At 37.1% G+C, this 14,000-nt stretch overlaps 1 protein-coding gene and 1 non-coding gene across 27 annotated transcripts in view; one reads left to right on the top strand and one right to left on the bottom strand.

Moving 5' to 3' along the window:
• Positions 1-14,000, top strand: part of HECTD1 (HECT domain E3 ubiquitin protein ligase 1) — a 112,469-nt gene that overhangs the window by 61,350 nt on the left and 37,119 nt on the right. For all 26 annotated transcript variants that reach the window (XM_077938616.1, XM_077938612.1, XM_077938615.1 and 23 more), the window contains 8 exon segments: positions 43-306; positions 405-481; positions 4,879-5,013; positions 5,562-5,708; positions 7,900-7,994; positions 9,808-9,913; positions 12,731-12,865; positions 13,768-13,907. In XM_077938616.1, the coding sequence (XP_077794742.1) occupies positions 43-306; positions 405-481; positions 4,879-5,013; positions 5,562-5,708; positions 7,900-7,994; positions 9,808-9,913; positions 12,731-12,865; positions 13,768-13,907 (1,099 nt within the window).
• Positions 6,779-6,882, bottom strand: LOC114679774 (U6 spliceosomal RNA). The gene has a single exon (XR_003731884.2). It is a non-coding gene; the product is annotated as a U6 spliceosomal RNA (small nuclear RNA).

The raw sequence follows: 14,000 nt of genomic DNA, 5'->3' as shown, positions 1-14,000 counted from the left end.
GAAAGAAATAAGATTTTTAAAACAAGTATTTTGTCTTCATAGAAAGCCGAAGTGAATTCTTAGAGAAGTTACAAAGAGCTCGAGGCCAAGTAAAGCCATCTACTTCAAGTCAACCTATATTGTCAGCACCAGGACCCACTAAACTTACTGTAGGAAATTGGTCACTGACATGTTTGAAAGAAGGAGAAATTGCTATTCATAATTCAGATGGTCAGCAAGCTACAATATTGAAAGAAGATTTACCTGGTTTTGTATTTGAATCTAATAGAGGAACCAAACATTCATTTACTGCAGAAACTTCCCTGGGTAAGTATGTAGATATGTAAGGTTAGTAGGTAAAAATAAATGAATATGTTAAATTGTAATAAAGTATGCTCTATGAATGTTCTTTTTTTCCCCCCAAGGTTCAGAATTTGTGACTGGCTGGACTGGCAAAAGAGGCAGAAAACTGAAATCTAAGTTAGAAAAAACAAAGCAAAAGGTATATCTGTTGGATGTGCTTTATTCTTGTCTTTTATACTGATGTTGTAAATTTTCAGTGGTTAAGTATAAGCATTGAAAAAAATTGAGCCATAGAACATAAGCAACCCTAATATAACGTATTTTAGTTTTCCTGTTTTCAGTGTTCATTTTCTTAAATATTTATTTACATATTATTTTTATACCTGTACTAAATACCAACATTAAAACAGAATCAAAATGGATATTAGTATGAAACAAAATGTAAATTACTTATTAATTGCATACAAAATTTAACTCATTGAAATTTTTTCTTTTCTTTTCTTTCCTTTTTTTTTTTTTTTTTTGAGACTGAGTCTCGCTGTATTGCCCAGGCTGGAGTGCAGTGGCGTGATCTTGGCTCACTGCACCCTCCGTCTCCCAGATTCATGCCATTCTCCTGTCTCAGCCTCCTGAGTAGCTGGGACTACAGACACCCGCCGCCACACCGGCTAATTTTTTGTAAAGACAGATTTTCACTATGTTAGCCAGGATGGTCTCAATCTCCTGACCTCGTGATCCGCCTGCCTCGGCCTCCCAAAGTGCTGGGATTACAGGCGTGAGCCACCACGTCCGGCCTGAAATTATTAATGATATTAATATTTTTAGTGTTATAGTGGGATTGAAAATGACTATTGTATTTTACAGTCTGGGTTAATACCTTGTGATACAGCAACTTAACTGCCTGGTTCTAAATTCAGATTATTTTGATGCTTAATTTAATGGCTATGGCAGCTGAAATTATTACTTCAAGAAGATACTGTAGCAGATGCGTAATTGACTAATCTTTTAATGCTTTCATCAGGTTTGCATTGTTATTTTCAAATATGGCCAGTATATTTCCATGTTAATCTCATAGTTAGATTCAACATTTTCTGGTGACTAGCATGTTTATTTTACCTGTAATGGTAATATAAAATAGGATTTGTTTTTTATTTGTTTTGTTTTGAAACAGAGTCTCTCTGTGTTGCCTAGGCTGGTCTAAAACACCTGAGTGCAAGTCATCCTCCTGCCTCAGCCTCTCAAGTAGCTGGGACTACAGGCCCTATGCCTGGTTCTAAGATAGTTTTTAAATACAGTATGCAAAGAATGCTTGTATGTGATTGGGATTAGGGGAGAGTTCTTGTGTTTTTTATGGCTTTGACCAGAGAAATTGTAATAATGGTGTTTCTTTTTCTTTTTCTTTTTTTTTTTTAAAGAAACTTAGCGAAACCCTTGTAATAATGTTTTTTTTTGAGACTTGGTTTCGCTCTTGATGCCCAGGCTGTGGTGCAATGGTGCAATCTCGGCTCAGTGCAACCTCTGCTTCCCGGGTTCGACCTATTCTCCTGCCTTAACCTCCTGAGTAGCTGGGATTACAGGTGCCCACCACCATGCCCAGCTAATTTTTTGTATTTTTAGTAGAGATGGAGTTTCACCATGTTGACCAGTCTGGTCTCAAACTCCTGACCTCAGGTGATCTACCTGCCTCAGCCTCCCAAGGTGCTGGGATTACAGGCATGAGCCACTGAACCTGTCCTGTAATAGTGGTTTTTATTTGAAGCAGATGTTTTATATAAAGATGTTCATGTCTTTATTTCCTGTTTGAATACGCTAGGTTATCCCAAAGATATTTCAGGTGCCACACTTTGGAAAGAACATAGCTTTTTTGTTTATTTTTATTTTTTTTTGAGATGGATTCTCACTCTGTCACCCCGGCTGGAGTGCAGTGGTGCGATCTCGGCTCACTACAACCTCCGCCTCCCCAGGTTCAAACGATTCTCCTGCCTTAGCCTCCCGAGTAGCTGGGACTACAAGCACATGCCACCATACCCGGCTAATTTTTTATATTTTTAGTAGAGACAGGGTTTCACTGTGTTAGCCAGGATGGTCTCCATCTCCTGACCTCAAGTGATCCACCCGCCTCAGACTCCCAAAGTACTGGGATTACAGGCATGAGCCGCCATGTCCAGCCAACAGTAGTTACATTTTATAAAGTTGTTGTGAATATTGAACCATTGCTTGTAGGAGAAATACTGGGTTAGATTTCTTCTAGGCCTAGAGCCTGTTGTGACAACATTTTTGTCACCTTTTTTTTAATGTTTTCGATTAAAGACACCTTATTTGCTACGTATTGTTTTTTGTTTTTTGAGACAGAGTCTCACTCTGTTTCCTATGTTGGAGTACAGTGGCACAGTCTTGACTCACTGCAACCTCCACCTTCCAGGTTCAACCAATTCTCCTGCCTCAGCCTCCCAAATACCTGGGACTACAGGTGCGCGCCACCATGCCCGGCTCATTTTTGCATTTTTAGTAGAGACGGGGTTTCACCATGTTGGCCAGGCTGGTCTCGAACTCCTACCTCAAGTGATCTGCCCGCCTCGGTCTCCCAAAGTGCTGGGATTACAAGCCTGAGCCACTGCACCCAGCCTGATACGTATTGTTGATTTGTTAGTATTGAACTGGCCAACAGCACTGTTATGCTTGAACAAAGCGTATGTTAGCACACACTTTTTTTCTCTTTTCCCCTTGTAAGGTACATCACAGTCTTCTTGTGCTTAGAAACACTGGATAGCACTTAAGTACTGTGTTTGGGGGCCATTTTAAACAATGAAATCAGGAAGAAAAAGCCCCAAAATTCGATAAGTGTGACGCTAAGTAGATTGGGAGTAGGGCACTTGTTTATAGTATGAGACCCGAAGCAAGAAAGATTGTCACCTTTTTGAATTCTGCTGGGAACGTGCATATCGGGCACTGTAAATTTATTGCTGCACTGTGCATGTCCGTGAATGAATGTGAAAGCTCTGAAATGATTGATTTTGAGGTTACAAATTTTAATGAATACTCATATTTGCAAGCATGGAATCATTGAATAATCTGACTATAAATTACCTATCTCAAGAGCTTTTTGGTATACCTAATATGTCATTATTAACCAACCAAATCTAGACTACAGGGGACTGAAATTTTGTAACACAAACTAAAAAAATTCAATGAGAACATTGTCTCAATCTTGTATTCTCATTAAAAAAATAAAAATTATGGAGGGTGTGGAGTGAGGGTGGCAAGAGTTCCAAAACTTGGGTACTATGCTCACTACCTGGGTGTTGAGATCATTTGTATTGCAAACCTTAACATCACAATATACCCATGTAACCTGCACATGTACCCCCGAATCTAAAAGTTGAAATTATAAGATAAAAATTTTAAAAATTGGCCGGGCGCGGTGGCTCAAGCCTGTAATCCCAGCACTTTGGGAGGCCGAAATGGGTGGATCACGAGGTCAGGAGATCGAGACCATCCTGGCTAACACGGTGAAACCCTGTCTCTACTAAAAAATACAAAAAACTAGCCGGGCGAGGTGGCGGGCACCTGTAGTCCCAGCTACTCGGGAGGCTGAGGCAGGAGAATGGCCTGAACCTGGGAGGCAGAGCTTGCAGTGAGCTGAGATCTGGCCACTGCACTCCAGCCTGGGCCACAGAGCGAGACTCCGTCTCAAAAAAAAAAAAAAAAAAAAAAAAAAAAAAAAATTAAAAATTATTGCTTCACTTTCTTGATTTAAAATCAGTAGCAACTCAGTGAGTAGGTGGCTGTCCTTTTGCATATATAAACAAGTATGCATCAAAATATTTTAGGCAAAAATAATTTTAACTAATTTTTATTTTTTATTTATTTTTTATTTTTTGAAGCAAAGTCTTGCTCTGTCACCCAGGCTGCAGTGGCACAATCTTGGCTCACTGCAGCCTCCACCTCCCGGGTTCAAGTGATTGTCCCACCTCAGCCTCCTGAGTAGCTGGGACTATAGGCATGCACAACCATGCCCAGCTAATTTTATTTTTAATTTTTAGTAGAGACGAGGTTTTACCATGTTGGCCAGGCTGGTCTTGAACTCCTGACTGACCTCAAGTGATCTGCCTGCCTCCGCCTCTCAAAGTGCTAGGATTACAAGCATGAGCCACCACACCAGTATTAATTATTAATACTGTTTTATAAAGAGATAGTTTCTTCAAAGTCGTCTGATATCCATGATTGCCATCTTTTAATTCTGAAGGGCATACCAAAATAGAATAGAAAGTATTATTAAGTAGTTTACAGCAATAGGTTTTTTCTGTTGCATTAGAGTTATGCTGGTTTGTTTGGGATTAAAATGGCATTAGGTGAATCCTAAATTTACATTACTTAAGCATATGATTTGTGAATAATATCATGTACTAAATTTCATCAGACCCAGAACATAGGTTGTTTTCTTAAATAACTGTTACTTCAAGAGCTCATTTGCCCAAATGACAGTACATACCTTTTTATGGTGAAATAAGTAAATATGAGTGTCTATAAAAGTGAAGATTTGGTAAAATTATTAATTGTAGTAAAAATTCACATTTGTTATGCTTATTTTGGTAGGTACGAACTATGGCTCGAGATTTATACGATGACCACTTTAAAGCTGTTGAAAGCATGCCTCGTGGAGTAGTGGTAACACTCAGAAACATAGCAACTCAGTTAGAGTCATCTTGGGAGCTTCATACAAATAGACAAGTATGTCAACCTCTAGATTTTGATGATGTGTAGTGAGTTTTAGTTTGATGTCTTCCCCTCTATCCTTTATGTCATGAGTATTGAGTAGGGGGTCAGCAAATTATGGCCCAGGAGCCAAATCTGGCCTGCTCCCCATTTGCGTATGACTGCATGAGGTAAGAATGGTTTTTATACTTTTAAATGATTGACAACAAACCAGAAGGAGAATTTCAAGACACATGAAAATCAGATTTCAGTATCCATATAATTTATCACACGTAGCCATGCTTATTCATTTACATATTGTCTACAACTACTTTGGTGCTACAAGGGCATGGTTGAATAGTTGTGACGTAGACTATATGGCCTGCAAAGCCTAAAATATTTGCACTGGGCCCTTTACAAAAATGTTTGCTGACCTCTGGTAGACATAATTTGTGTTAATCATTTTAACTTTTAATTTTGCTTAATATCTAAATTATTGTCATGATAATTGGTATTCTGATAAGTTATTTTAAGAGCTATGTTTATGTTTTTGGTTGTCTTCATGAATTTTTTTTTTATTTTAGTGTATTGAGAGTGAGAACACTTGGAGAGATTTAATGAAGACAGCTTTAGAAAACCTAATTGTACTTTTGAAGGATGAAAACACAATTTCACCATATGAAATGTGTAGCAGTGGCTTGGTACAGGCACTTCTTACTGTGTTAAACAATGTAAGTTTATCAAGTAGTAAAGAAGAAAAATATAGTTTTAAAAATTATTTGTAGTTACTCCTTTGGTAGAGTAGTTTTTAGTTTGTTTTGTCAAGAAATATTTAAAAGCTGAATGATGTTAATATTTCTAATTTCTTCAACCTTTAAGTTTTATCGTTAGTTTGAGCCAAATGAATTAGATAATAGTTTATTTTGATTTCTAAGTTGCCAGTTATAATTTGCTAAAGGTTTTGTTGACTAAAAACACTGAAGCCTAAGATTTATTACTCACTGCTCTGATTTTTACCTAAGTTATATAAAATAGAATATGTCTGTAGACCTTAAGTACTCAAGTTATATACATAATGTATGAACAGTGAAAGTTGAGGAAGTTTATGATGGAAGGAACTCTCCACAGGGCCTGTTTTCCAAAGAAAAGTATTGTTTGGAGGAGCAAAGTTGTAAGCCTACCTAAGCATATCATAAAGCTATTCAAAAATAACTCAGACCCAGTCTTGTAGATGGAAATGTAGTGCTGGAGTCACATTCTGCTTAAAGTTGTAACAAATACAGATGAGTTAAAAGGAAAAAAAAAAAAAAAGACAGTGTAGGAAGTTTATGTGAAAATTTGATAAATATTTGCTAATAACCTTATATATTTTTTTGATTTAAGAATGCCTCTTTATTGTGGTAAAACTTTTTTCCTTTGTTTATATATTTACTTATTTTTGAGACAGAGTCTCGCTTTGTCACCCAGGCTGGAGTGCAGTGGTGCAGTCCTGACTCACTGCAGCCTCTGTTTCCTGGGCTCAAGTGATTCTCCTGCCTTAGCCTCCTGAGTAACTGGGATTATAGGCGCCTGCCACCTTGCCCGGCTAACTTTTGTATTTTTAGTAGAGACGAGGTTTTGTCATGTTGGCCAGGCTGATTTCGCACTCCTGACCTCAAGTGACCCGCCTGCCTTTGCCTCCCAAGTGCTGGGATTACAGAAGTGAGCCATTACACCTGGCTCTTTTTTCCTTTATTTTAATGAAAGAATTATTTTCATTTCAGTTCTACTTAGTTCTATTTAATTAATTATTTATATTTTTAAAAATTTGGAATGCTTCACGAATTTGTGTGTCATCCTGGTGCAGGGGCCATACTAATCTCTGTATCATTTCAGTTTTGGTACACGTACTGCTTGCTGAAACGCAGACTACTCAGTTTTAATTGTTTTTAGTGTGTGTGCCTGTGTGTGTGTGCACTTGCCTGTGCATGTGCATCTGTGTGTTCACCATGTTGCCCAGGCTGGGCTCAAGCTATCTGCCTGCCTTGGCCTCCCAACGTGCTGGGATTACAGGTATGAGCCACTGTGCCTGGCCAGAGTTGATTTCTTGATCTTAATCATTGTATGTGCTGATGCACTTTTAAGATTTACTTTAGGCTGGGCACGGTGGCTCATGCCTGTATTCCTAGTACTCTGGGAGGCCGCAGTGGGCAGAACACTTGAGGTCAGGAGTGCGAGACCAGCCTGGCCAACATGGTGAAACCCTGTTTCTGTTAAAAATACGAAAAAAATTTAGCCAGGCATGTTGGCATGCACCTGTAGTCCCATCTACTCTTCTGTAATTCTGAGGCAGGAGAATTGCTTGAACCTGGGAGGTGAGGTTGCAGTGAGCCGAGATAGCACGACTGTACTCCAGCCTGGGTGACAGAGCGAGACTGTGTCTCCAAAAAAAAAAAAAAATTGCACTTGAACTTCAATGAGTCCCATAGTCCCTTCATAAACTTTACTATTTGCATTTATTCCCATTTATTACAGTGATATATCACATTATATCACTTAGTAATCTATGAAATAGTTTTGATGTACCAGTTTTTTTCTACTACTTATTAAAGTAAATAGTACTGTTAAAATGGAAAATGTTCATTCCTATATTAATATAATCTGAAACCATCTTGTATACTTGGGGAAACACTGATTTTGCAGCATAATTGCTGAGTACATTATAACATTGAAGAAGGAAAAAATTTTGTATGTTAGCCATGGCCTACTAGTCACATAGTAAAAATAATTTTAATTGAAAGATGAAATGATTAATGATTTTATTCAGATTGTAGTGATCATTGTATAACAATATGTTAACATTTGTCTCTTAGTTTTTGATAAATTTCAGTAAGATCCTTAAATTATTTTTTTTTGAGACTTTATACTTTTTGTTTTCTTTAGAGCATGGATTTGGATATGAAACAAGATTGTAGTCAACTGGTAGAGAGAATAAATGTTTTTAAAACTGCCTTTAGTGAAAATGAAGATGATGAAAGGTAAAACCCCAAATTTCTTTGAATTTGATGTTAGTAATGTTTACACAGTTGGTATACTTCCTTTAAAATAAGTCTAGTATAACATTTATGCACACAAAAGAAACTCTTATTTAACAAGAAAGTAACATATTATACGTGTATAATAGGAAAATTTTTGAAGTTTTTAATCTAATGGAATAAAAAGAAACATTGAAATTACATGTCTGGTATGCACGCCACTGATCACTTAGTTTACTTATTCATGATAATTATTATTTTGTAAATTCAGACAAGGTTTTGCTCTGTTGCCCAGGCTGGAGTGCAGTGATGTCATCTTAGCTTACTGCAGCCTCAACCTCCTGGGCTCAAGCATTTCTCCTGTCTTGGCTGCCCAAAGTGTTGGGATTATAGGCATGAACCACCGTTCCTGGCCTGATCACTTAGTTTAAATTACATGACTGTTTAAGATAGTTGAAAATTTGAACACTGATGAAATGTTTGATAAATTAAGTGATAATTTCTCTTTTTTAAAGTGTAATACTTTTAAAAAAAAATAATTTGTTAGATTTATGTACAAAGACTATCTCTGGATGAAATGATAAGCTCTTTAGTATTTTTTCAAAATATGTAAGAAGGAGAGGCCAGGCACAGTGTCTTACACCCGTAATTCCAGGACTGTGGGAGGCTGAGGTGGGTGGATCACTTGAGGTCAGGAGTTCGAGACCAGCCTGGCCAACATGATAAAAAACGATCTCTACTAAAAATAAAAAGTTAGCTGGGCCTGGTGGTGGGCATCTTTAATCCCAGCTACTCGGGAGGCTGAGGCAGGAGAATCCCTTGAACCCTGGAGGCAGAGGTTGCAGTGAGCTGAGATCACGTCACTGCACTCCAGCCTAGGTGACAGATTGGCCATTAGTAGCTAATTGCTAAAGCTGGGTTGATGAAGGTTCATTATATTATTCTGTGTACATTTGAATGGGATTGCACTTTTAAAATAAGTTATACAATTTATTCAGATAATTGTGTTAATTTCAAATTTCATTTTTAATGAATGCATATTATATCTTTATGGATGTATAATAATGTATTGAAGTATTGCTATGTTAAACATTTTAGCTCTTTGAAAACTATTACTAATACTCAAATATACTAGTCTCAATGGAAACATCTTTTTACGTAAATTCCATAAGTGGTAATACTGTGTTAAAGGTTATAGATTTTTTTTTTTTTTTTTTTTTTAAAGAGATGGAGTCTTGCTGTGTTGCTGAGGCTGGAGTCCACTGGCTATTTACAGGTGCCATAATTTTGCACTACAGCCTCAAACTCCTGGGCTCAAGTGATTCTCTTTTCTCAGTTTTCCTTGTAGCTGGGACTCCAGCATATACCACCTTGCCCAGCTCTGCAAGATGATTTTTAAAAGTTCTTGATTCAAATTTTCACATTGTTTTCTGGAAGTGTCAACGCAATTTACAGTCTAACAATGAGAAAGGATGTGTTGTAATATCCTTGCCATCAAATATTTTTTCAAAACTTTGTTGCTTTATATTCTTTTTTATTTATCAAATATCAAATAAAATTATTTAAACTTTAAAAATAAATCATACGTCTGCTTTAAATATAATTAAGTTTTTATTCGAAAAATGAAACGTTTTATTCTTAAGTGAAGGAAATTGAGTTGTGAGAGTATCTCTACTCAGACATAATCTAATACAAAAATTAAACTTTGTAGTCATGAAAAAGTAGGGGTATATAGTGAAGTTGATTACTATATTTTCTGCATGAACATTTACATGTAGTTATGCAAAAGCTCTTAATAATAATTATTTCTTCACAGTCGACCAGCAGTTGCATTAATTCGAAAGTTAATAGCTGTACTAGAATCTATTGAACGCCTACCTCTCCATTTGTATGATACACCAGGATCCACATATAACCTCCAGGTAACCATAAAAAATGTAGTAGCTAGTATTGCTGAATGCATCTAGGAACAGTGTGACACTTTTCTTTAAAAAAATTACTTTCTTTCACGTCGGATTAAAATAAAAATGATTCACTTAATCTTTAAAGATTTTAGCTTATATGCCATTCGATTGATCTTAATGACTTGAAATCTGTTTTGTTTGATCAAATCACTGGGAAATGATGCATTTATTCATTTAATATTTGTTAAAAGAATTATATTTCATAGATCATAAGTGGCAAAAGATATATCAGTGGAAAAAGCTGAGAAAAGGGTTCCTCTTATTCTACAATTATGAGTCAGTTCTGTCTTAGTCCATTTGGGCTGCTGTAACAAAATTCCTGCGAACTTAATAAACAGAAATTAATTGCTCACAATTCTGGCAGCAGGGAAGTCCAAGATCAAGGTGCCAGCAGATTTGGTGTCTGGTGAGGGCCTATTCCTCTTAGATGGAACCTTCTAGCTGTGTCCTCACGTGGTAGAAGGGATGAACAAGATCTCTCAGGCTTCTTTTAAAAGGACACTAATCCCATTCATGAGGGCAGAGCCCTCCCAAAAGTTCCGCCGTCCAACATCACTGCACTGGGGATTAAGTTTTAACACGTGAATTTTGCGGGGACACAGACATTCAGACCATGGCAAGTCCCTTCCTTATCTCTATATTGTAAACATAAGAAAAAACGTCAAGATGTTTTAAGCACAATTTTTTTCAGGTCTTTCTTGATGTCAGTGGTTAGAGTCAGATTGCCCAAGTCTTCACTAGTCCTGTCCGCCACATGGTTTCATAGCCTGTTTCTTTTCCTTCCCTCCTCCTCCCCATATATGTATATCTGTATATAATATGTAACTTCCTATTTATATTCTCATTCATTCAATTATTCTTTTCTTTAGTAGCTGGGATCTAGAGGCAAACAAACAATACATTTTACTAATATCCTAGCCCAGAACTTTTATCACTTTTTTTTGTGGGTTTCTTAAGGGTTTCCTAGCAAGGCCTTCTGCTTTGAATTTTGTTCTGCATTCTACTGAATGGAATAGTTTCTTTTAAATAATAGCCTTCAATGAGTGACTGAGGATCTATATATGCCAAAGCAATGAAAAGCTAACAAAACTTGCCATACCTCTGAGAACCCAGTACTGTTACCAGTGCCAGTAGACTCCCAAACTGGAGTGCTTATCTAGGGAGTTTTACAGTGCAGTAGTTGCACCTGATATTCTATATGTAAAAGATGTAGAGGGCTACTTTGTGTTTTGTTTCAGACAGAATAACCGGGGTAAGGGGGACTGTTTGGTCCATCGTTTTTAAGCTTTGTTTCTGGTAAGTGGATGAGTTGGAGATAAGTCTCAAAGACAGTGCACCAATGCCTTTTATTATGCATTTTTCACTTCAGGAGATTGTGCAAGATCCAAAGAGAGGAAGGCCAGGAATGTGCTCTCTGGTGATTTTGCTGTCTAAAACTACCAAAATGCACATACAAATCTTTAATTGTTTTTATAGGAATTAGTTAAGATTTGTACAGAAATGAAACTACCTAAAATTGCTAGTCCTGTGCTTGTTGCTTACTAAAATGTATTGGATTAAAAACTATTTTGCATCTCTTAAAGTTTATTAGCCTTTGATCATACAGGTTGAGTATTCTTTATCCAAAATGCTTGGAACGAGAAGCGTTTTGGATTTTGTAATATTTGTATTATACTTACCGATTCAGCATTCCTAGTCCAAAATCTGAAATGCTCCAGTGAACATTCCTTTGAGCATCATGTCAGTGCTCAGAAAGTTTCAGATTTTGGAGCTTTTCAAGATTCCAGATTTTTAGATTAGGGATACTTATCCTGTAGAATATATTCTAGCGGAGTAAGCCAATTAGCTACTTTTCAAAAACTTACCTGGAAAATTGTGAGTTATAAGTCACTTTGGTTAAAAAGTTTTATAAGTTTGTTTAAATTGTTGTGTATTTGAAGTTGTTTAGAAATTCTAGGAAGTTAACTATCTTTTTCTTGATAGCCACTGTAACTTACTCAGTGGCCTTTTTATAAAAGTATCTTTTCCTGTAGCGTTGTTTTTTGGAGTGCAGTGTCATGATCTTGGCTCGCTGCACCCTCTGTGTCCCAGGCTCAGTTGATCCTCCCACCTTAGCCTCCCCAATACTTGGAACTACAGGCATGCATGCCCGGCTAATTTTTTGTTTGTTTGTTTTAATATGTAGAGATGAGGTCTCACTGTGTTGCCCAGGCTGGTCTTGAACTCCTAGGCACAAGCAATTGATCCTCTTGCCTCAGACTCCCAAAGTGCTAGGATTACAGGTCTGAACCACCTTGCCTGGCCTAAAGAATGTTAAATAGGCTGGGCGTGGTGTCTCACGCCTGTAAACCCAGCAGTTTGGGAGGCCAGGGTGGGCGGATCACCTGAGGTCAGGAGTTTGAGACCAGCCTGGCCAACATAGTGAAACCTGTCTCTGCTAAGAATGCAAAAATTAGCCAGGGTGGTGGCATGTGCCTGTAATCCCAGCTACTTGGGTGGCTGAGGTAGGAGAATCGCTTGAAGCTGGGAGGCAGAGGTTGCAGTAAGCCAAGATCAATCCACTGCACTCTAGCCTGGGCAACAGGAGCGAGACTCCATCTCAAAAAAAAAAAAAAAAAAAAAAAAAAAGAATCTTTAATAGAAAACAGACATTTGTTCATAGTTCCATTATGTTTATACTTCATACATCACAGTTGTTTTAGGGTATATCATTTTTTACAACTCTGAGACAAAAACCAAGACGTTTTCCAAAGTATTTTGATCGTTTTTGTGTAGATACTTACAAGGAGATTACGATTTCGGTTGGAACGTGCACCTGGTGAAACTGCATTGATTGACAGGACTGGCAGAATGTTGAAGATGGAACCTTTGGCTACAGTTGAATCTCTAGAACAGTACCTTTTGAAAATGGTGAGTTTCTGGCAAGGGCATGGTGAAATAGGCATTCTGAGCAGTGGTTTAGCCTTTTAGAACAGTAATTTGGGAAGTATATATCCAGAGTTATGGTAATACACTTTGGCCCAGTAATTCCATTTTAGAACTGATTTCTACATGAAGATGTTTATTATAATTTTGTAATATTGAAATACTAAACAAAAACCTTAATTCAAATCAATGAATTAATGTTAAATAGATAATTCATATTAAAAATTTAAATTTAATTGACAATTGTGTATAAAATTATTTCTGTTAATTTGAATATCATATAGCCATAAAAATGTATAAAGACTAATGGTAACGGAAAAATGTTTTTGTACAGTATGATCAAGAATTTGTTCTATCCATTGGAATAATAAACTAAAGAAATACTCTGTGATTATTAATAGCAAGGTGCTTTGGTTGTGGGACTTTTTATTTTTCTTTATATTTTTTGCATATTTTTAAATGAACATTTGTGTTTTTTTGTTTGTTTTTTGTTGTTGTTGTTGTTGTTTTGTTTTGAGACAGAGTCTCACTCTGTTGCCAGGCTGGAGTGCAGTGGCACAATCTCGGCTCACTGCAACCTCTGCCTCCCAGGTTCAAGTGATTCTCCTGCCTCAGCCTCCCGAGTAGCTGGGACTACAGGTGCCCGCCACCATGCTTGGCTAATTTTTGTGTTTTTAGTAGAGACGGGGTTTCACCATTTTGGCCAGGATGGTCTCCATCTCTTGACCTCATGATCCACCCGCCTCGGCCTCCCAAAGTGCTGGGATTATAGGTGTGAGCCATCGCACCCAGCCTAAATGAGCATTTGTGATAATAAAAGAAAACAGTTCACATGCTTGAAAACAGCATTATTAAGGTGACTGTCTTTCATATTTTCTTTGGTTTAGGTAGCAAAACAGTGGTATGATTTTGACCGATCTTCATTTGTTTTTGTTCGAAAATTAAGAGAAGGACAAAATTTTATATTTCGGCACCAGCATGATTTTGATGAAAATGGAATCATTTACTGGATTGGAACAAATGCAAAGTAAGTCAGTCATTCTACTTTAAGCTGGAGTGACCATATTCGCTTGGTAAAAGAATTGTAGGAAGTAGAATAAAATTGTTAACACTCTGAATA

This window comes from Macaca mulatta, chromosome 7 (assembly GCF_049350105.2).
Source record: "Macaca mulatta isolate MMU2019108-1 chromosome 7, T2T-MMU8v2.0, whole genome shotgun sequence".
NCBI classification, from domain to species: Eukaryota; Metazoa; Chordata; class Mammalia; order Primates; family Cercopithecidae; genus Macaca; species Macaca mulatta.
This window is presented reverse-complemented; position numbering and strand designations above follow the sequence as displayed.